At 34.7% G+C, this 24,891-nt stretch overlaps 2 protein-coding genes across 2 annotated transcripts in view; one reads left to right on the forward strand and one right to left on the reverse strand.

The window, feature by feature from the left end:
* The window catches only part of LOC149779082 (uncharacterized), a 35,131-nt gene extending 26,575 nt beyond the window's left edge, over nucleotides 1-8,556 (forward strand). The window contains exon 5 of the mRNA XM_089939633.1: nucleotides 6,556-8,556. Coding sequence (XP_089795759.1) covers nucleotides 6,556-7,136 — 581 coding nt within the window. The 3' untranslated portion in view covers nucleotides 7,137-8,556. The remainder of the gene's footprint in view (nucleotides 1-6,555) is intronic.
* A 6,569-nt stretch (nucleotides 8,557-15,125) lies between these two features.
* The window catches only part of LOC149779083 (phosphatidylinositol N-acetylglucosaminyltransferase subunit C-like), a 246,470-nt gene continuing 236,704 nt past the window's right edge, over nucleotides 15,126-24,891 (reverse strand). The window contains exons 6-7 of the mRNA XM_089939635.1: nucleotides 16,288-16,454; nucleotides 15,126-15,767 (exon numbers count right to left, since the gene is read on the reverse strand). Coding sequence (XP_089795761.1) covers nucleotides 15,725-15,767; nucleotides 16,288-16,454 — 210 coding nt within the window. The 3' untranslated portion in view covers nucleotides 15,126-15,724. The remainder of the gene's footprint in view (nucleotides 15,768-16,287; nucleotides 16,455-24,891) is intronic.

Below are 24,891 nucleotides of genomic sequence, written 5' to 3' on the forward strand. Positions count from 1 at the left end.
AAAAAAAGAAAGCGCTATTTGCTCAAAAACTGTAATCTGCTAAACTTTCGACAGAGGCCACAAGATTAGGTTTTTCAAATTTCAATTTTTGACAATTGATTGCTCCCCCAAAGCATTATGTGCTGCAAATGTGCATTTCAAGGCTGCTGTTACACATGTCATAGCGACCTGAATGTACACTATATTTCTAATGGAATTATTTATATTCCTAGGAACATAAAAACATGACCTTGATCTACAATAACTTTTGGATCAAAGATCAAAAGCATGGGGGGGGGGGGGCTTTTGTACGGTAACTTGAGTTCCCACCATATGTGGTTACCAAACTTTGTGAAGGCTTGTGCAATGCAGGAAGGAAGTACTCTGTGGACTGGAAAGGTCATAGTCATTGTTACTGATAAAGAATAAAATTGCTTCTGCATATTAACATTTAGTCAACATCCCATCCTCATCTAAACTTTGTGGCTGGCTTATACTTGGGTAATCTTTATTGGAAAAATGTAGCCAACTGATTTTTGGGGTTAAAATTCAAGGTCATTGACTGAAAGAAGAAAAGGTGTTTCTGAACAAAACTTTAGCTCTGCACAACAGACCTGATCAAAAACTTTCACTTTGAGTATGGAAGAAGCCTATTAAATTTGGGGTCAACAGGTGAAAGGTCAGCATCACTGTGACTTATAACAGAAAATTGTTTTTGCACAACATGTTTAAGTTATCTATATAGCTGACTATAATGTGCTTTTCATAATGCTCTTGATTCATTTATGTATATTCCCTAAACCTCATGATGGATTTTCTTCATACTTGCTGTGAATCATTTTGAAACTTAGATAATTCATGGTTTGACACTCATGCATTCCTTTGGTCTTGAGGCCAAGGTCACTGCCTTAGAACATTTTTGTTCAGGTTTCAGTTCATGCTTTTTCATTAACAGGATATTTTCCTACAGGAAAAGTACCAGCAATGCAATAGTGCCAGGTAATTATTACCTCATTAATATTACCCACACAAGAAAATGTTTTACAAAGGATTAAATCAAGGTTAGTGGTATTTATAACAGTAGCATATCCTTATTGGAAAAATGCAAACACAAAAGTCAAACCAACCCTGCCGACAGAATCAAAAGGGGTTGGAATTGCTGTAAAATTCAAAACAAAAACCAAAGCAACCCCGCTGACAGAATCGAAGGAGGCATAATTGTTATGTGTTGCCTGAAACTGGCAGCTAAATTGTCTTACCACGCTCAAAGACACGTGATAGCAGGAAGACTTACTGTAAATATATTACATTGGAACAAGTTATATTTATATCTTATTGACCAATCAAACTAGAGTATGACCCCGTTATAACACAGTAGTTGGGAGCCTTAGAACCCGACCCTATTATAGACCGAACCGTGTTGTTGTTGTTGTTGCAGAGTTTAACACCATTTTTCAGCACACGATAGGCTATACATGGCGGCCAGGATTAATGGCGAAGGAAGAACCCAGGAAAAAACCCTAGAAAGAACCAACAACCCATGAGAAGCTACTGGCAAGATTTCTCACATACCCACATTTGCCGAAACCGAGACTCGAACCCACGCAGACACAGGTGAGACAGCAATGATCCGTAACGGAAAGCGCTTTAAACCACTCGGCCACTCGGGGACCCGAACCGTGTTATAAGCAGCCAGGTCAGTTAGCTGAGGAAAATGATGCATGTACCCCACAATATTTGTGGGGAGGGGGAGTAATAAATGTAGGCAGTAAAATACGTGCTTCATTGGCACAGTTACAATCTTAAATCGATGCATATTAAATATGAAATACACATGCAGTGAAAACAGAGAAGGCATATATTATATTTTACTTTATTAAGAGAACCACGGATTGATACATATACATGTATAATGTTGATATATACATGTCTAATGTATAGCATGAATAAAGTATCAACACCGTTTACTCACCTGTGAATCTCATCATATGCATTGAATCCACAATACAAGTAATTCCAACAAAAATACACACAGACATTTAAAATATTCAATAATTTTGACACAGTGCATATAGGTCTGAATTCAGTGGATAAACGTAGCACAATCACGTAAATAATGATGAAGAACATTTGGTTTTCAGTACGTCCCAGATCTATAAAAGTTAGTTTGCATTTTAAGCTGCCGTTGGTAGGATTCGTAATTATAAACTTTTTCCCTGCATAAAGGAAATTATCACGGCACAGTAAACGCATTCCAGTCACGTTGGAAAATGAAAACATCAGATTCCATTGCTTTTATTTAAGTTTGGTACTGACTTCCTTTAAGAAAATTTCTTTGTTTTGATTGAAGATTGTAGTCAGCTTTCTTTGATAAAAGGTGCATGCGTTATTGAAGTCACCGCTAAAGGCCAGCTTTGGAGAACCAAACAAATGCCCGTTTCTTATTGTGGTGGCAACATCAAATAATTGTATTGCATGACCGAGACTGGGGGGGGGGGGTTCATTTGCTTAGTACGTTTTCATAACAGTCGGTGCTTCAAAGATAATGTTTTCTTTGAAATTTCAACAAGCTATTTTATCTGGGTACATTTTTAGAAAAGGAATTGGCCGTTGTTTGGTTAGTTGTAGTTACTGTTCCTTTTTTAACATTTGTGGTAGCGGAGTGATGCTACCTTCCACGCATGCTTCAGAAATTTAACAAAGGGTCAATAGACAATAGAGACGCAGGTGTTCTGGTCTGATGACAAATATTAGTACGGAACATATGAGTGTTCTGAAGGATTTAATTCTAAGTGAAAAAAAAGAGGAATTTTACTTACCATCCACATACAAATGTCAGTAAATATATTAATTACTAGCGAGCAGCCAAAAAATCCGACGAAAGATAGATTACGAGACAATGCCTTGTCCGGTTGATCTCCACTACCAGAAATGTCAACAACAAAAATCAGATATCTCACAACATACAGTACTCATATATGATTTTTCTCCGTTTTAAAGCGGAATTCCTCTTTTCTCTTGAGATGAATCAGATATTTCTTGATATAGTCCGTTTTTTATATCATCTCCAATCCGGTTTTTTTTTAAAAACACGGTCCGTCCGCTCCCATTCCAAAATGACCCTTGTAAATTTTTTGTTCCATAAAATATAGCACACGACTCTGATAAGGTCTCACTGGACAGTTTATCTGGTGAATTTTCATCCCGCAATGATCAATTACAGAAAAATGAGAATAATTTTACACTGAAGATACAAATAAAAGCAAACTAACGATTTTTGTAGAAAGCATACATGTGAGATTTTGACTGCAGTAACCAGGTTAATTCCTAATGCAACTGGTGGTTTTTATACTGAACCAACACTGCCACTAACCTCTAAATTTCACATTCAATTTTGACAAGAAATAGCTATATTGAATATTTTTCTCTGACAAGGCAGCTAAAAAAATCAGTATGTGCCTTATGCATGAATAAAGTTCACTAGTACTATAACAAATTAGCATACTTTTCATCACCCTCAACCATGTAGATTTTTAGATATTTACCTCTGTAGCAGATACACATAAATACGTAAGCCAAGTCGGCAGCTCATTTGCAGCCCAAGTTACGCATTTGATCTCCAGTGCTCATCTAACTGTGGCAAGCAGTCACCAACAAGCCAACCTATTTCCAAGCAAAACTCAAAGTAAATCTAAACCACATTATAGATTTAGCTTAAATGTGAATTTATAAATGCTAGGCTTGTGATAATTAGGTTCATGCCTTCTACCTTAAAAATTGGGGGGGGAGGGTCAAAATACGAAATTATCCAGTGAGACCGTAAGAGTATTCTAACTGGTTTAAATTCATCCAATGAATCTTCGTGTAATGGTAACTGATGGCAATGAAAAGAAGAAACATGCTCGCAAAACCTGACATCCCGGGTTGTTGATAGAGACCATGACACGAACAGTTTAGATAAAGGTTTAGAAATCGTATGGAAATGGGAATGGCTGGAGCGAAAGGTTGACGGAAAGTTAGTTGGTCAGTTTTTAAGAAAACGGAACGTTAGAGGACTGGTATTTTGTGACATTTGCAATAAAGATCTCAATTATGGTAACCGCGTTTGGAAGAGTTTGGAACAGTACCTGCAAAAGAAGCTGCTTAAGGAAAAAGTGATGCTTAGAAGGCATCTGGAAAATGTGCAGTTAAGTACTCTAGGCCGATAAATCCACCCTTCGCCCGTGATGACATGATTTTAGGGCGAAGGGCCGTTATCACCTATTCATTAAAAGCGGCAATTATCTGTATCCATATTTGCTTGCACACATCAGTGTTCATGTTATACACTTACCGGTATTTCTCGAGGCTTGTTCTGGAATAATTTGCATGCAGAAAAATTGCACATTTTATTGAACAGGTGACATCAGGCCTACAACATCGTCCATCAGTATCAATACAGATTTCGGGGGTTGATTTATCGGATTAACAGTACTCATGCTCAATGTCAGCATATGCGGATTATGATATAACAATGCACTGTTAAGATGGGTTTTCACTAGTATGGACAAAGAAATTGTTCATGTAGAAAAAGATAAATTTCAGTGCATTTGATATCAAGTTTGCGGCTTCCTTTCATGGTGCCTCTAACTTCCTCCACTTAAAAACCAATGGTTGTATATACAAGTTTAAACAGCCAACAATGTCACCAATACAAACAAATCGCCAGATGATATATTTTGCGGCCATTAAGGAAAATAAAATTGCAGTTTGTAACATTGGTGAAGCCCTACGCGATCCCAGAATAAACGTTTACACTTTATGTTTCGTACTTTGAAGAAGGAAAAATCTTTTTTCTGTGTACGAGAAAAATGCATATACAAGTTCAGGAGCTATGCCACCATCGTCTTGTATTATTCATGAGCGATCTTTTCCCCAAAACGATTAATAAACCTTTTACGTTTTTTTTTCTTTATACTTTTTTTAAAAATATTCGTGTGCGAGAAAAATACATGTATATAAAATTTCAGGAGCCACACCATGACCGTGTTATATCTGAATTCATGTTATAATGAAACGTGCTATAGAGGGGTCACACTGTACATGGATCTATTCATCCCAATTATGAAATAGGAGTGAAACAGCTTTGTCTTGCATCAAATCAGACCTCTTTAAGTTATTTGTCACTTTTTCAAAGAAAATAAATATGATTTTGTATAGATAAAAGTGCAATATAAAATGTTGTTCAGAGATTTATTTTATAAAAACCCATGTAGCTAACCTGATTCAAGAGCTAAGCCACCTCCATCCCACCTCGAAGTCTCCTTCCTTGTGATTTTTGTTTTTATATCATAATTGTATATAACAGGGTACTAGACTCCTGCTTGCTTTTTAAATGGTTCAGAATTGAGAAGCAAAATATTACATATAGAATGCAGACATTGGATTGTAGACCCTTGTAAAACATTGAACCTGTGACAAATATAACACAAACATGAAATAGGCTTATGAAAGCAAGTGTAGCTCAATTCTTGTGTGCCAGCTGACATATTGTTCGCACTGACTAGGCAGAATAAACAGGGATAACATCAGCAATATTGCACGATGCCAAAGAAGTTATCTGCATGGAAGCACATAGGGGTCGTCTGTGCAAAGAAAGTAGTTTTGCATTGTGCAAGAATAATTTATTTAAAGAATCTTAAAATTGATATTTAAGTTACGCATTTGTATTTATATGAAAAATTAGACTTCTCTGCCTTTATTCTTATTCTGAGTTGTACATTTCATGCTGGACCATGTATAGCGTAAATCACGATAATCCAGAAAAAGAACAACTGAAGCAAAGCTTTTTTTATATAAACCTCTGTGCAGAATTTGTGCAATTATCATAGGAGAACACTTTGTAAGCAGTGATGTGCTCGCTAATTTGAAATATATAAAACCTAGGAGTTAGTGAAGATTACTGGACACGAGTATGTACTGACTGATGTTGTGTGATATTGTGCAGATGTGGGATATTGTCTCTAATGTATTATTTGGCTGAGTGAAATAATATTCCCAAGCTACAATAAGTATTTAATCTATTTTTTGTCCAAATTAAACCATGAGTACTATTCTTTAACATTTCTAACTGTAAATGAGACCAATGAATGTAAAATGAATCAATGATCTTTTTTACAATACTTAACTCATCTTTGTTAATTTCTGTAATGGAGTATGTACAAACCACAAAACGAAAATGACTTAATATAATCATTTCCAATGCTGCAGTTTTCAAGCCACTAGGGGTATAGGTTTTGCACCCTGCTTACTGCTATAATGGAAATGACTTTTATATATCAGAGACATGTATTAGAGGGTCTAATATCCCCTGTTTTCACAACATATGTGATATTTTCATGATTTCATTCAATGTTGCAACTAGTAACTGGACATGAATGTTGAAACTGCAAAAAGTGTTGGCAGACAACCTTGTTAAAAGTATATATACACAATATATTAATGATTTTGACCCATATATATATATATATATATATATATATATATATATATATATATATATATATATATATATATATATATATATTCTTTAAATAGAGCAGACAGATGAAAAATGGAACGCAGAATGCTGTGAAGGATTTATATTTCGTATTCTTAAATCAGCTGCCAAGAAAATGGAAAGAGACTTACTCTGGTACTGCTTAAACACCGAAGATGACATTAACAAGTTGACTACTTTCTCCGGTTTTTACATGATGTGTTTGAGGGATGTTTCAAAGGCATCCCCTGTAGATTACCCCATTTTTATTGGGGTTGCTAGAAATTTAAAACTTGTCTTCATGGCTCTTAAATGGAAACGAGATAGGACAGGGAATACAATATTTAGTAGAGTATTGGGCACTAAGAGAACTTTTCCAGGAAACAGAAACAAGATTCAAGGGCTAGAGTCCGGGTTACATATATGTATGCTAGAAATGACATATCCTGCAAGTAAGTGTCTAAAAGAATCTCTTTTAGGAGAATTTAACTTCTGCCTTAACCAGAAAATGAATAACGGCCTCAGACTGGAAATAGATATTTCTGGTCAGAAAGAAAACGATGACGTCATTGAACATATAACCGAACGTGGAACATGGGAAAAGGGAATAGAAGAATGCAAAATGTTAGAAGTCTCTTAACCAAGCAACATGTTCAAGCCTGGTTACTTGTTTTATTATATTTTGATTCAAACAGTCTGGTGTAAATTGGGTTTCTTTGAAAAGATGGGTGGGTAACAAACGTTTTCCATATTTATTTTATTATTTTATTTTTTCTTTAAGCCATTAAAATAAAACTAATTTGGAAATTTATTATATTGATTTTCTGGTAAATTTTAAATATTCATTTTTAATTTATTGATATTTCTTTTAGGCATCCTTTTGAAACTAGTGAAATTTCAGGTTCATTTTTATGTTATTTATCGGTAAATACAAATATATTTGTTCAGACAGAGAATTTTTTCAGTCTTTGTTGCATATAAATATACTGTCTTATTTCTTTAAGTCATTTTAGACCATGATTTCAACCATTTTGTCAAAATCTGCCCCAAATGCTTAAAGAAATAGTATGTATTATTATCAAAATTAGAGCAAAACATAATCTAATTAACCTACTGCTGAGGGACAACAGTGTACAAAATACCCCCCAAAATATCAATATTAACTAATTTGCAAAACACTTGATTTGACTAAGAATTAAACTGAAATTACACCTTTTAATATGAACAACTTTATCAATGTACAAATACCTAACATCAGCAGTGGCATGCCATGTAGTGTTACTGATGCCCAAATATCCACATTCATAGTGGACACACAAAATTGGCACAGCTTTATATATTTTTATCAAAAGTTAAAAAATCTAAAAATCTGTAGCAGTCGAAGATATAATTAACACAGTTCAAATACCCAGCATTCCAGCAAGCTATATTTAGAGATGCTGAGCCATGTCTTATTTCCGAGTGCCACTCAATTGTATCATTGTGCCCATTCTTATGTTATGCTTCCTTAATTGGTCATTGCTACCATTTTTGTATCAGCAATATCAGATATTGTTCCAATCTTTGCATATTTGTAAATTATTGTAAATGCATTGACTTTCTTCTCTGCTATCTGTTCATTTGCACTGTATGAAGCATGAGCAGTAGCACTGAGCATGGATGACACTGCCAATTCTGTCAACAAAATGCCCATAGACAAAAAATTCAAGTCAATAGCCAAAATGGCAAGTGCTCTACATGCTTTATACATGACTCAGTTACAGAACATTTCAAACATCAGAATGAATCCATCATTCTATTCTTGTGCATTTGATATTCATGCAAGTAGTATAAGTTCATAGAGTTCTTTGCATCGGTATGTCTTATTTTAGGGAATTCTCATATTTACTACTTTTATAATTCAGCAAAGTAAGATTTGTAAAGTCAACAAATGGCTATGTTGTTATTGTGTACTATAATATGGACCAATACATATATGTACTGAATTCTTTTCATTAATAAATGAAATCTTGCTATATAATGTTTTTAATTTTAATGAAATAAATAATTATTATACTGTATTTTTGTGTGATCTTTCTACAATGAGTTGCCTTTTAAAATATGCATGGCACCTCTCTCTTCTGATTCCAGCAGAAACACTACATACCTATGCTAACATAAACCAAAGAGCTTGATTACATGATTCCAACATTTTCAATAATTGATACTGTTTCTTAATTGGAAGCTACTCTGTCAAGCACAGCTAGATCTCATGACGAATATGCATGTTGAATTTCACAACTGTCAAAGCTTTTGAGTAGCAGTTGCAATGTTATGAAATATTTCCCACATACCTTGGGTAGGGGTGAATAATTAAAAATAAAAGCATTTTGGAAATATGCTGTTTTAATTCAGATTTCTATATAAGGATAATCTGTTGTGTCAAGTCTTTACTGAATAGTATTAAGCCAGAAGCACTTACCAGAGTACTTTTTTTCTTGTGGTTTAGCTATCTAGAAGAAAGACCTGCGCGAATTAGTGTATGTACTACCTTTTGATAACTGTATATATGATGGTTTCTGGGACATTCTACTAAAATCACATGGGAATTGATCATTGCAACCCATTGGAGTATGTAGACTCTATTATCGAACCCTCACAGTTCAAAATCTGAGATCTATATATAATTCCACTTCAATAGGCCTTCTAAATTACTGTCACCTCCTCAAATTCCATCATCAATGCACGTAAATCAGCATTTGAGAATATAACTCCATTTCAATTAGATTTCTCAAATGTTGTTGTCTTTTCAAATGCATTGTTATCCTTTGTGGTAAAGGACCGACTCAAGTGACTCCATGTCATTTACCATTTTGATCCTTGTATAAAGGCATGTATTTCGTGATCAGCATTCAGTATTGTTTTGTCAATCATATATTGTGGCTTCATCCCATACTCCATATATGTTGCTGGGAATGGAGGTCATTACAATTCAAACCGTGAATTATTTCTTAATGCCAACAAATTTAATTTGAAGATTAACTGGCAGATGATTAGAATGTATTCTATACACAGGAATATAATTTTGACTGTTATGAGGAATAGCAATGTAGTTATTTTGATAGAATTACTCACATAATTATACAATCTGGATATGTTAGCTGAAAGACAGAAACAAAAGTCCAAAGACAGACTATGTAGGTATGAGCTGAATGCAAAAACTTAACCTATGACTGTAAAATATGAGATATAGGTCATAATGATGCTTTTTGGTATGGGTGTAGTACTAAGGCAGATGTAATCTCATTTCAAGATTAAAGCATTTAGAGTGAAAACATGAAATTTAACTCAGATCAGTGAAGTATGAAATATGTTTGACAGTGACCTACTTCTAAGATGATGCTGTGGTACTCATCAAGATGTGTGTGTGTGCGATTTGGATTTTTAACGTAGCTTTAACAATTTTTCAGTCATATCACTAAGATGTCTGCAGTGTGACAGTTTATAGTGATGTCTAGCACTAGGGAATTATACCTCATAAATGTAGCACGATGTCCCACTCAGTCACATTATCCTGACACCAGGCTGACCAATCCTAACACTAACCTCTTAATGCTGAGCGCCAAGGGAGGCAGCTGTTAATACCATTTTTGTAAGTCTTTGATATGACTCAGCAGTGAATCGAACCCACTCGTCAAGATGCATCCTCTCACCAAGATGCACGATTCCTGTTATAACAATATTAAACAATAGATAAAAAAAGCAATTTCATTCTAACCTAAATGCAAAAACTTAAAATAAGCCAGTAAAATGTAAAATGTTGGTCAACATGAAGTTCTTTTCACTTAAAAGAGTCCTATATTTGAGATGTATACATCATCTAGCTTGATATTCTGGTATGAAAAGTTCTTGACAGTGAACCCAAGTCAATGAAGCATGAAATATGGTTCATAGTTACTTATTTCTGTGATGAGGGAGTAGTAATCATCAAGTTGCATCCCCTAAATGCACAAGCTCAATCTGCGCACACAAAATGTGTAACATCATATTGATGTTATTTTGTGTGCAAACAAACTAAAGTATCTGGTCAGGAGTTACCTGCAAAACATGAACAATGTTTGAGAAAGAAACTTAAAATATAACAAGTCAGTAAAGCATGATATAGGTCACGGTGACCTATTTTTGTGATAAAGTTGTAGTACTTATCAGATGCATCACCTCATCAAGTTGCACAATTCCAGATATAAACATATTTATACAGTGCACAAAAAGCTTGACCTAACCTCAGCATGCATGTACAATTAATGTACATGTACAAAGTTAACCCCTCCCTGGGGGGAAGGTGGGGGCAGGTGCTATAAAACCCACTCCAAACTGTTGCCTGGTACCTAGAAGAAAGAATGGCTGGCATTCAGTAACACTGTACAAATGTATTTGCTTTTATCTGTGTGGACACCAATACCTGGATTATTACAAAAGTTTACCTCTACTTTGAATAGACAAGCTAAAAATGGGCAGGTGAATTCACAAAAAGTATTGGGCCTACTTAAATCAACTAGAGAACTTGATACTTTAGATCAGGGGTGACCTGGTAATACATACTGGCAGCTTGGCTAATACAAAGGCTTACCTTTACTTTTTTACAGGTAAGCTAAACATTAGCGGTTGAATTCACTGATTCATTTACCTACTTAAATCAACCAAAGAACTTGTTACTTTAGATCAGGGAAGTTCAGGTGACATAGTAATGAATGCTGGCATTAATGAAAGGTAATTTCTGGCTGCAGCATGAGAACAATATTGTCTGGGGTCACTGATGCAGAATTATGCATGTTAGATATTTATATTTGTACTTGGGAAGTACATGCTTCAGGCCAGGTGTGCAAATACAGTTTGTGCCCCTGCAAAATTTGTGATAGCAACATCCTGTCTTTAAATGCAACTGCAAAATAACAGCACTTGAGAGCACCTAATATTCCTTGAGTAGAGCACCTGTTAAATGTTATATTTTTGAAGTAGTTTTTGCCAATTATCCTTCCCCTACACTGAGTGTGGAGTTTTCAAATGGCATAAGAATAGTTTCTCATTAAGGTAGCAATTAAAATAATCCTCAAGATCACTCAAATACAGTTCATGAAAAGGTAAACAAACAAGTCTTGTCAGGATGGATAGATGGTCCATCTGCATGCCCCATTCAATCTGTGTAAATGTAAATATGACTTGTGTCATTTTTACTCTTAATAATTTCAACATGCTGTGATTTCAATGCTTGTAACTACGATATTGATACCTTGAACTTGTGTAGTTTCACATAATAAATGATTAAACAGCTCATCTCCTCTAATTTTCAATTTTTTATATTAATATTGGGACCATAACAGCAATACAAAAAAGTTATCATATAGGGAGTGAATATAAGATTTGTTGTTGTTGTTGTTGTTGTAGGTTTAACGCCATGTTTTAGCACACGATAGGCTATACATGGCAGCCAGTATTAATGGCAGAGGAAAAACCTGGGAAAACCCCCAGAAAGAACCACCGACCCAAGAGAAGCTACTGGCAAGCTTTCTCATATACCTACATTGGCTGAATCTGAGACTCGAACCCACGCAGACAGAGGTGAGATGGCAGTAATCCGTAACGGAGAGCGCTTTAGACCACTCGGCCACTCGGGGCCCTGAATATAAGAGTAATTTTGTAACTAAGACATGCTAATGAAAACAACTTTATAAATTTTCTTCACTTTTACATACACTACAGTAGAATGATTTATTTATTTTGGTATTTGAAACGTTTGGTGATTGCTAAACTGGCAAATTTAATAGTACATGAAGTGCATATCATAAATATTACAACTATAAATCTAATGATTGTTAAGTAAATTAAGGTTATTAAGTGGAAGCCATACACAAAATTGTACATGATTATGTAGCTAAAGTGCAAATGACCTTACATCAAAAATATATCGCATACACTCACTTATATGTACAGGCCAACTGCAAACAAACATCATAGACCTTGATCTGTCATAGCATGATGCAACAGCAGATTTGGATTTATGCAGTTTGTATATGTTTCTGGCTAACATACAAGTTTATACAGTAACTAAAGTGTGATGAACAGACAGACAGACAACATACATTTCTTCTTACATTTTTGACAGGTCATGTAGTGTTATATCCATCAATCAACATTTATGGTGGGCACAAACATTTTGCACACCTTTATAACCTTACTAAATCCAAAAGTGACAATGATTAACACATCTCTGAAAAAAGTTAACATACACAGTGTTCCAGCAAGCTTTATTTAGAGAGGTGCTGAGACATGCCCTTATTTCTGAGTGTTATCATTCCTTCCTTTCTTTTTTTATGCCTAATTGGTCATAACTTGCATTCCTTTCTCCATCAGCAATGTTAAATTTTGTTTGAATCTGTGTATATTCATAAAGTATAGCAAATGCATTGCCTTTCTTCTCTGCTCACTGTTCATTTGCACTAGATGATACTCAAGCAATGGCACAGAGCATGAACGACACTGCCAATTTTGTCAACAAAATGCCCACAGGCAAATGATTCAAGTCAATAGCTAAAATGGCTAATGAAAATAGCCTAGGTAACAGAGTTCTTAACATATATATGTCTTAGTTGCAAACATTTCAAGCACCAAAATGAATCAATCATTCTACTCTCGTGTGTGTTAATCATAAAAGTAAAGAAAGTTTATAGTTTTTTTTTGCATCAGCATGTCTTAGTTACAAAATGACTCTTATAATTAATAATACTATAATTCAGCAAATGAAGATTTATAAGGTCATAAAGTGGGTATGTTGTTAAATATATCTATAATAATTTTAATTTTTATTCATAGCTGCAAATTTTTGCGATTTTCTTTAGTTGAAATGTTGTACATGCATAGGTTCTATTTTAAGATAATAAAGAATGTAGTAAAATTGCACGGGATCTATACATATATATTTTAGCATGTGTTGGCAATTACTAATAATAAAATTATTAGTAAATATGTTTACCAGTTTCAGGTATTTTCACATTGGACAGGTTGGTCAGGTGGTATCTTAGAAGAATTAACTTAGTTCCCAATGGAAGGATTAAATCATAGAAGCTTTTTTGTGATGCTGGAAATCTGCAATTTGTCTCATAGTAGTAGTGATAATATGCATGTTTTATCTTTTACACCTCCATATAAGTAGCTTGGACTGGGCTGTTTTCTTATTCGTATTTCTTGTGTTCTTGTTGTACATCAAATCTAATGACACATTCATGTTGTATTCAGATATTATTTGAGAGGAAAAACATTTCTTTGGGATTATTCAGTGGAAAGTGAGTGCTCATTGGACTAAAAACATATTTTGGAACTTTTGTGAATTATTCAAAGGAGTTCTGGACAATGCCATTTTGACACATGGGGACTGTTGGTGGACCAGCATATTCTTGAATCTGAAATTTATATGGAACATTTGGGGTTTTTTTATTATTATTAGAACTTATTAAGGATTTTATTTTGGATTCAGATCAGAATACTGAAAGTTCCCGTTGCATCTTCAATTTATAGCATTGATAATTAAATTGTTTATTGAGTTTTACAAAACTTGCAAGTTTTACTTCTTTCTGTTACTTAGTTTACGTCCACAGAGTCATAACAGTTATTATGCATAATAATATTGATAAAGCCAAGATAACAACTGTCCAGGCAATGCTACTCAATGCCCAGGTTCGCTGGTCAGGCCATTTTATCAGAATGGATGGCATCCACATGCCAAAACAGATCTTCTTTGGGGAACTAGCACATAACTGAACAAAGCAAGGCTGACCATGCATGCACTACAAAGACACTCTGAATGACAGCTTAAAATGGTACAAGCTCAAACCATCGGCGCTAGAAAGAACAGCACATGGCTAAATCTGCAGGCATGCCCTCACCCACAAAGTATCAACTGACCATGAAAATGAATTCCAGAGCTAGGTGAAGGCAAACCAGGAGAATCATCACAGGTCAGCTTCCAGCCCCTGTAAGAACCGCCTTTGTTCCATCTGCCATCGACCATGCCAGTCAAGACTGTTACCACAGAACCATCTCCATGCCCACAAATGGTTGTACAGATTCAAAGGACTACTATTACAATATGAACTAGTATTAATACACATTTGTCTGGTAGTAAAAATTAAAAAATTTCATTATTAAATGAAATCTTTCTATTAAATGTTTCTAATTTTAATAAAATAAATAAGTGTTATACTGTATTTGTGTATGATCATTATTATGATACCTTTAAAAACAAGCAAGGTGCCCAGAGGTGCTCTTTAACTTGTCATTTTGCCTTTTTGGAAACCTTTATTTTCTGGTCCTGGCTGGAACACTACATACATATGCTCTCATAAATTGATGGACAGGACCACATTTTTCCAATTTCTTCAATAATTGGAAGTTACTTTGTCAGGTATAATTAGATCTCACTACAAATGTGCATGCTGTCTTATTCTTTAGTAGCAGTATCAATGCTATGTAATTTTTTTGTACACACCTGTGGATATAACTTGAACCTTGAGATACAATTGCCATGGTCTGTACCTATGCTTCAAGGAAGTGAAGAACCAAATATAAAAGACAAACAATGTGGGAACATGCTGTTTTAATTCAGATTTCTATATAAGGATAACCTGTTGTGTCAAGTCTTTACCGAACAGTATTAAGCCAGAAACTCTTACCAGTAATACTTTTTCTTCTTAGATTGTTTATTATATATTTAGAAGAAAGGCTTGTGTACTTTCCCCTTTACAGCCTACATGAATCAGGTTACTTACTTTTGAGAACTATAAATATGATGGCTTCTAAATTGGGCATTCCACTGTGGTTGCATGGAAATACAGGAATACATCATTACAGCCCACTGTAGTATGCAAATTCCATCATAAAACCATCACAGTACAACATCTGAGATCATAATTCCACATCAAAAGACTTTCTCAATTGTTGTCACCTTTTCAGAAATGCATCATAGCAGTCACGTGCATAACAGTATGCAAACTCCATCATCAGTACTCAAACATCAGCATTTTAGATCAGAACTGCATTTCTGACACTTGGCTTTCTAAAATGCTATCAACTTTTTAAATACATTGTGGTAATCTGTGGCCTGACTCGAGTGATTCTTTGGCATACTCTATTCAGATCCTTGTAAAAAGATATATTTCAGTAGTCCATCAGTGATTGGCATTCAGTACTGTTTCATCAATCATTTATTGTGGCTTCATCCCACGGTCCGTAAATGTTGCTGGAAATGGAGAATGTTACAATCAAACCATGATCTTATTTATTAAACAACAAATTTAATTTGAAGATTAGTTAATAGATGATTACAAAGTATTTTTATGCAATGGAGTATCAACTTGACAGTAATGAGGAAGAACAATGTATTAAACATTAGGAATAGCACATACAAATTATATGCGATAGAATTACAGACAACTCTTAAGATGTAATTTGGATAACTTAACTTAGAGACAGAAATGAAAGACCAAAGAGAGACAATCTATTTGTGCTGATCTGGCTGTAAAGAAATCATGATTTTCATTGGTTCATAAAGAAGCATAACAGTTTTAAGATGCGATCTTTGAATATAGGTTTTTTTAGTGTGTAAAACTAATTTTAATTATATAATATTGTCCAGCTACTATTAACAACTTATGTTCCTTTCAATTCTTAGCTTCCAGTGCTAACTGGAGAAGGCAATAATTAGCTTTCACTGAGGACGAAAGTTTAAGAAAAGGAAAGCAATGCAATAATCAACTTACTTTTTATAGGGTTGCAGACTAGTCTGCCAGGCCGGGCACACAAAGTTGATAAAAAGGTGAACCAGTCCAAACAAGATGGCTGCCGGAGTGGATACAGTGAACAAAGCCAGAAATGTGAATATTCCCAGCAGAGCAGTCAAAAGTGGTTGAGAAGCTGGAATACTTTGCTTGAAAAGACAAAAATAATGAAAATTTAACTTTACCATTTTTCTCTTTCTTTCTATACTTCTAAAACCATGTGTTTCAAGTTTTAATTTACATTAGGCAAATAAATCTGAAAACATAACACTGTAACATTAAAAGCAAATATAATCATTTAGGTTAAGAAACCAGAGTTACCTATTGAAACAAATGTTCTAGAGAAAATGTTTTCCCTCATTCCAATGCATGGTGCAGTTTTCCTACAAGACAAAGGCAGATGGGATATGCCTATCTCACATAAGTACACACCTGCATGAATATGACAACATTTTGCCCATGTCCAGGAGGATGTTTGAAAAAAGAGAAAATTATTATTTGGATTTACATCAGATAAGTAAATTCCAGACTTGAATAAGAAATTTATTCATCTGAAATTTGGCCATCCCGCCCTCTGGCCTTCAAACTTCTCTCTTTAAGGCTCGCTTTCCCTATCCCACATGTACATGTGATGCATTATAACAGCCCTACCAACAAACAACACTATGATGTGCCAGTATGTTTTAAGACTCCACAAGTTTTTACATTAAATTTTTAAAATGCCATCATGCCACTGCCATTGCTACCATCCTCACCAGCTAAGCTCTAATGCTCAAAATGATTCCTTTTGGGAAACGACATTAGTGATTGGAACCAGCTCATTTCAAAACTGGACAATACATCTGAGACATTTTTGGCTATGGTCTATATTCTCTCACCCATGGTGTCAAAAAGAGTTGTAAACCTTACAATGATAACCTTTAATGGCAATCAGAGCTAATTTATTCCACCCAAACTACCAAAAAAAGAACGAGAGACAGCTGATGTGAGGAAGCCATTAGAGGAACAGTGTTGTTGTCCTGGCACAAACGTGAAAAGAAATGTCACTGGGCTTCTAATGTTCTTGAATGTGAAAGCCTTTAGCGTGTGTTCTCAATGACACAAGTGATCATGATGAAAAGCTAGACAGGGATCGAAGAACTACTTTCTTAGTTGTTTGAGCAAGCTAGGAGATATGAATCCTATTGTGAATGTCTCTTCCTAGGTTGAGTAGATCACATATCCATAATTTGTCCTCTTTCTAAGGATGACCATACTCACTTTGAAGATCTGATCCCTTATTGGTTTTAATGATTCTGGGAATTATCACTGTAAGATTGAAAGCGTGACCTAAGGATCCATCCCAGTTGAACAACACAGCATCCATTGCTCGGGCTTCTGGATCTGGTACGTAACCAGAGGTTAGCAATTAGTGATACCATCTGGTCGCTGACAATTACAATTCCAGACCAGAACAGAGATCCAGCTATTTGTTTCCTCCCACCAAGTTTGCAGAGACAGCCACCGAACTGTCTGATGTTATGATAACGGTATACTGATGATAAGCCCATTGTTCAAGCCAAGCCACATTCTGTCAAATCTTATTAAAGTCTGTTAAATGTTTATTTCAAGTGAAGTTATGGAAGATCTTTTTCAACTTCAGAAACAGCAGCCATACTGGATGGCAGATTAGCATCACTTGCAAAATGTAAAGCCCTTCATTCCAGAATCCTTAAGCAGCTTCTGAGAAGAAATTGTTCAAAGTTTTTGCTATTGCCAATGAAATCAAAAACTTAATATAGAGGGTTCATATAGATCAGGAGAACAAGAATTCAAATGTATGTTTAATGACCAGATTTCAAAGACTACCATATTTCATGCAATTTTCCAAACCCTTTCATTTTCCATACACAATCGAGTTATAAAAATAATTAATTAAATGTATATTTTTTGTACATAGTATTTTGTATTTTTCCTAAAATAATTTAAACTGTTGCACATGAAAGTTCTATAAAAAAAAGATTTATATTTCCAAAAAAGCTTGAAAATAAAGCCCATCTTTTTTACAAAAATGAATGAGAGACTAAGATTGTGATCATATACAGTTAAGATGGGATTTTGGTTGTGTTTTTAGTTTTGTATTATTTTTAAGTTCATATTTTGATGTGTTGAAATTGGAAAGGTCCCCATTTCAGTTGGCTTTGAAAATATGCCAAGGTATGGTTTACATATGTTCAATTACCAAAGTATTCTTTTGCCAAGTGTATGATATAAACGTTGATTAACTTTAGGTAAGTTCTTAAGTGATGCATCGCATAACGAAACAGGAGATTAAGAAACAGAAGAATCACCATTTATAACTTCTCAGAAGGTTCACTGATTATTTAATTCTTTTGTTACTTTTTAACTATGTATTTGGATGTTTATTACTTGAATCAAGTAGAAGTTCACATTTCAAATGACTTTAAAAAATACCAAATCTATGATATAGATATGTGAAACTACCAAATTTTTTTTTAGTATATGTTTAATATGATCCCAGATGAAAAACATAACTATTTGCCTCAAATAAAATGTACCCAACTATTGAAGAATGAAATAGGAGATTAAGAAATCAGAGAATCACCTTTTCTAATCGTGCAGACATGGCATCAATCATTTCTTTCTCCTATTACTTTTTAACACAATATTTTTATGGGATTTTTTAATCATGAAGAGAAATTCCTATTTCAAACACCTTTGAAAAAAATACCAATGTACGACAAAGATACATGAAAATTCAAAAACACTGTTTGCTGAGTATATGTTTTCATATAATCCCAAATAAAAAACATAACTATTTGTTGCCTCAATTAAGACATGACCGGACCTGTTTGTGAACTTCAAATATCACATCGAATAATAAAACAGGAGATCAAGAAATGAATAAATAATCACCAATTATATTTTTGCAGAAAGAACTTTGATCATCTCATTGAAAGGGCAATTCTTCTGTTAATTATATTCTACTCATCAATCTATTTATAATCACGGATGCATATAATCTAATAGTTCAGGACACGCTAAAGTCTTACTGTTTCATTACAATAGCATAAAAATAAAATACAAACATCTTGTCATTTCCTATCACAAATTTGAAAGTCAATGACTCTGTGAAATTGATTCCTGTATATGCTATCCTCTAGGTTCTGTTCTGTTTTGACTTAAATATAATTAACATTTTTTTGAGAATCTATTCTGTGATACACCCTTCTATTATTATTGTTTGGGGCAAGTACAAATAACAAGTGATATGTGTAATCGCTTGTCCTTACAACATCTGCAGTTTGGAAAATGGCCTTCATAGGTCATTCAGATTTTCATTTCCCTACGAATAACTTCATTTCCTTATTGGTAGCCTCACCAATTTGATTCTGCGGTTGAATATTGCACTCAGTCTGGTGTCAAATGGAACAACCTGGCCAAAGCTCTAAGGTGAAATACATAAAGTATGTATACAAAAAAGTTTACACTTTTGACCCCTCCAATTGCTCAGCATACATTTTTGTCTATAAAACAAACATATATATATATATATATATATATATATATATATATATATATATATATATATATATATATATATATATATATATATATATATCTATACTTGAGTGTCACCCCCACCCTTTCAAAATAGCTGGGGCAATCAAACTTTGAAAGATGAAATTTAATACATTCATAAAAAATAAGCAGTTTAGGTTGTAATGTTATGTTTAGATGCAGCTATCATACCCATGAGGACAATTTGCATTGTATTCCGTAAAGTGACTCAGTTGCTGGCTTGTTACAGTCACATTACAGACTGAAATATTAAATCTTGTAATAAACGAGCTTATGTAGCTCATGTATATTTACCCCCGATGTACAAACTTATTAACAGTCCCCCTGTCACCCCTCCCCATATGCAGGCATGCAGAATGTACAAACCTATTAACAGTCCCCCTGTCAACCCTCCCCATATGCAGGCATATGCTTGTGTTTAACCCACTCCATGCATATATCATTTACGGATGCCCCCTATGAATATTCAATTAACATGTAAATAACACTGCATTGCCATGTAGTTCTTTTGATAATATATATTGGAATTCAAACAAGAATGAACTGTTTATTTGCAGGTGTTACTTGATAATGGAATATAGTAGTATCCTAATATATAAGGACAGTCGTAATAATCAGGTATCTGAAAATGCAGATGACATGTACCATGTAACCTCCTCTCTCTCTCTCTCTCTCTCTCTCCAAAAGCCTCAAGTAAACACTGCCTGAAATAATATGATCTTGAACAATGACAAAACATTGTTCTATCTCTCATGCACACTCACATTCACTCTTGCATTCACTAAAACCAAATTCATTTTGAGTTGAACTTTTTGGCAACATGGGCTCATGTTGTTGCATACAATTTAATGATAAATAATACCCATAGGTAAGACATGTGTAGACCATTATTCATGTTTCCATCACACCATAACAACTATAAAGAAGTAATCCTAAATGCACACTGTGACCTTATCATTTGAACCATCTCTCTCTCCCTCCTCCTCCTCTCTCTCTCTCTCTCTCTCTCTCTCTCTCTCTCTCTCGGTCACTAATATTGACTATTTAAATGCCTATGCAATTTTAGTAATTATTACCACTCCCCATCACCTCATCCAAGTATTGTTGCCAAGTAGTCTAACAAAAAAATCTTTCACATATATTATCATGTGTCTTCATGGTATGACTGTATCCATAATGATTAGTCAATGAATATATCTGAGAATGTCACAGACCTAAGACTTCTAAGGACCTCAGTTGAAGATGTGATATGGACTAGAAAACTACCAAACGTTTGGTTAATTTTCAACCAGCGTTTTAGAAATGTGATAATAAATGGACTGAAGGAAAGACATTTATGTTGATATCACAATGCCACCAAGCCTTAAAAAATTGTGTATAGATTGACAGAGACAAGTGTATATGTCAGTTTCAATAACACATACAGAAGCTATTTTTGGAAGCATAGGACAAGTATTTGTAGATGTCAAAACACAGGAACTTTTTTCATGCTAAACACTAAAAGATTAAAATGAAAGTGTCTGATTGTCATTTATCCATATTTACTCATGAGTGTATTGAGGCTAGATTTATATAGAAATGAGAAAAATAAATGAAAACTGGCACACTCAATTTACCATCAGATTTCTCTTGAACACTGGCCAGACAGCAAAGACCTCAACTGCAAAGGTAACAGTGCAAAAGCATTCCATGGTGTGTGGAGACGGGATGCCAGACAGACAGATGCAAATAAAGCAGCATTCAGGGACAGGGACTGAAATTCTCTGAAATTAAAAAATCAACAAACGTTTCGATATCAACGTTACTAAATTAAGAGAAAAAAATGCCTAGAATAAATTTATATAAGAAATTAAGTTTTTACAAAAATATATTAGATATTAGATATTACATACAAATTACAAATATACATATTCCATACAAAAATAATACATATAAAAATGCATTAGGACAATTTGCAATAATTTATCTGTGGATTATTTACACCTAAAAATGGCAAATACAGACACAAAAATATTTTCAAGCATATACTGTGTATTTTTATGGTACATCAACAAAAGACACAACACTCAGTTCCATGTAAAAATGTCTCACTGGCAAGATGTGCTTTGAGTATAATACAGTGCTCCCCCCCCCCCTTTAAAATCCTGTTCATCAGAGGTACAAATATGGTAGCCTTATACTGAGAGAAGTTCCAATAATTAAAACACATTTTTGAATTTAAAAGCAAATTTTTAGGATTCATAAATAATGTTAACTTTAGAAAGATGCACCCCTACCAATTAAATCCAGCAATCACAAAAATACCTTGTCAGATAGATGAATGTAAGTAACTCTTCCTGACCCTTCCCCTTTCATCTTCATCTTTGCTTGATACATCCATGAGAATGCTCACATTTGTGGTAAGGTTAGTGAAAGTTTAATAGTAATGTGATGAGGTGAGTATGCTCAATAAAATATAATTTAAAATACAATTTGCTAGTTCCTTTCAATACATTCCCCAAACACATTAACACTAGGTAGCAGGAACAGCCAATGATGTGCCTCTTACATGCTACCTTGCTCACCCTGCACAGAATAAGATTCTTCCCTTTCCCTTTATGAGGGTAAACAATACTCATGATATCAGAAAGTGCAAATGACGGCCACGTAAGTATTAATGTCAAAAATTTTGTAAGGGAAAGAAAGTAATGGCATTGTCTTGCCATGTAAAACACAAACAATTCCAGCAAAAGCTATGTTCTATGTCTGTAAGATGTGCTGACTTTAAAATGATCTGGTGATGGTCTGGGCTGCAGCCACTGGACCTAGTAGATTCAGTTCTTGTCTCTGAGAAGCTCGATCAGACAGGTAGAATCTTGAAAAGGTTGACTGTGTGTGCCAGCCAACTGCATCTATTATGTCTTAGATCATGAAATTGGGCTAGGGCTTAGACAGTTAGTTATATCCGCTTCCCAGCTTGACCAGAAGAAAGAGGCCTTGCCGTTCCACCCTCCCCAACACGCCATGGTACTTTTCTATGTGCCCTACCCAATTTGGGAGTGTGTGGGCTGGGTCCTGTATCACTATCTCCTTAGACTTATTGATGATAAAGATGGGATGGATGACCACTCTGATTGCCCACTTACAGAAGCCTGCTTGCATCATCAGGATGTCAGAACCATCTAATCTGATCCGTGTCCACGAAAAAGGCAGACAACTCGTCGCTCACCCAGCATGTCAGTGCTGCCAAGAAGTACATTTTGTATGATATTAGCTCCATGGCACTGCTTGCTAAGGGCTCGAACTGATTTGAATTAAGCCACGTCAGCACCCATGTTAAATTCCACATGGGAAACATGATGAGGAAGTTTGGTCTATTAAATTCAAAATTGGCTAATGGTATGATAAATCATAAATGCAGTGCCATTTGCAAAGGGCATATAACAGTTGGCTGAGAAAAATCAAATCCACAAACTCAAGGTGTGTGAAAAAACAGCCATGGCAAGGTGGACAAAATGCTGGTATAGAGTGAAGTCTGATTTGTCCCTACGGATCAAAAACCCTAATAGACTTTAGAAAAAGAAACATTTCTGCCCTTGCCCAAAGATAACCTAACCATATGTTTTTGGAGGATGTCAATAAAACATACTACCATCGCTGTTGACAAGGCATACTGAAGAGAGAGACAATACAGTTGATCTTGGTGAAAGCCCATGGATTGGTATTAATACTGAATGGGAGAGCAAGAAATTGATAAATGGTTCCTTGGAAACCAAACTTAAAGAACATGCACCAGGATGTGTGTATAGGTGCATGAAAGTTTGTGTCAGTTCAGTCTAGACTGCAAATTTGTATCTTTTTATGGAACGTCTGACTAATCTTGATGTCCATTTTGAACCTTAGTGTGGCAATGTTATTCTTGAGCCAGATGAGATCTTTGACTGGTCTGAGCTTTCTGGGGGCCTTGGGTACCAAAATAAGCCTGGAGTAGAACCCCTGACAGTTTGGGTTGTGAACTATCTCCACTGTCCGCTTGCTGAGCAACAATCAGATCTCCTTCTGTAAAATTCCAGTCTTTTCCAGATTAGAAGGCAAGTCTATCGTGGAAGGGAAGTAAATTACACTTAACAAAGTCACTTTGTCTTAAGAGCTATGTATATAACCAATGTATCATCTACAAAAACTGTAAATATTTTATGCAGATTTGATATGAATATATCAAAGAGTGACTATCATCATAAAAGACTAGTTACCTGTTCATACTTATAAAAGCATTGCCACGTCAGCAGAAGGATTTAATGTACCTAAACATTTGTCTATATAAATGAAGATAAAGCAAACTGACTAATACTAACTAAGGAGACACTTATACACAATTATATTTGGTACACATTTAACATCCGCAAGCTTTATACGCTTGACAAACCAAACTTTTCAAAAGGAAACTAAGTACAAGTTAAAACTACATGGAGGGGCTTTCTTTAAATTGCATCAGTAATGTAATTGTACCCTGGACTTTCTTATCTGATCAAGACACGAGACATTATGGATGACACAACACGTGATAGCTCTGTGAAGCCTTTTGTTGCCAGTTATCGTGGCTTTTTATGTTAATTATTGAATTTGTGAAGATGGTATCTTCTAGAAATTGTAGTCAGTTCATCGGTTGAGTAATTATGTTTACAACAGTTTGCAGTTCGTCAGATTTTTAAAAAAGTTCTTTCATTAGCCACTCAGTGTTTTGAGAACCAGGAGAGATATTTAGTTTTTAAAATGATTCAAATCTTACAGAACTCTTTCCTATTTCTTCTGTTCAAAATTTTAACAAGTTATGGAACTTTATGAAATATATAGGCAGCAGCAACATTAACAGCAACAAGATACTAACAACAACAGCAACACGATACTAACAACAACTTTAACAAGATACTAACTACTACTACCATTACTGCTATTACTGGAAGTGATAGTAGTAAGAGTGTAGTTCAATTCGACTTTTACCAACAGTATAGGTTTCATGCAGAA

Source organism: Sinohyriopsis cumingii, chromosome 17, assembly GCF_028554795.1.
Source record: "Sinohyriopsis cumingii isolate HCF-2022 chromosome 17, ASM2855479v2, whole genome shotgun sequence".
Taxonomy (NCBI): domain Eukaryota; kingdom Metazoa; phylum Mollusca; class Bivalvia; order Unionida; family Unionidae; genus Sinohyriopsis; species Sinohyriopsis cumingii.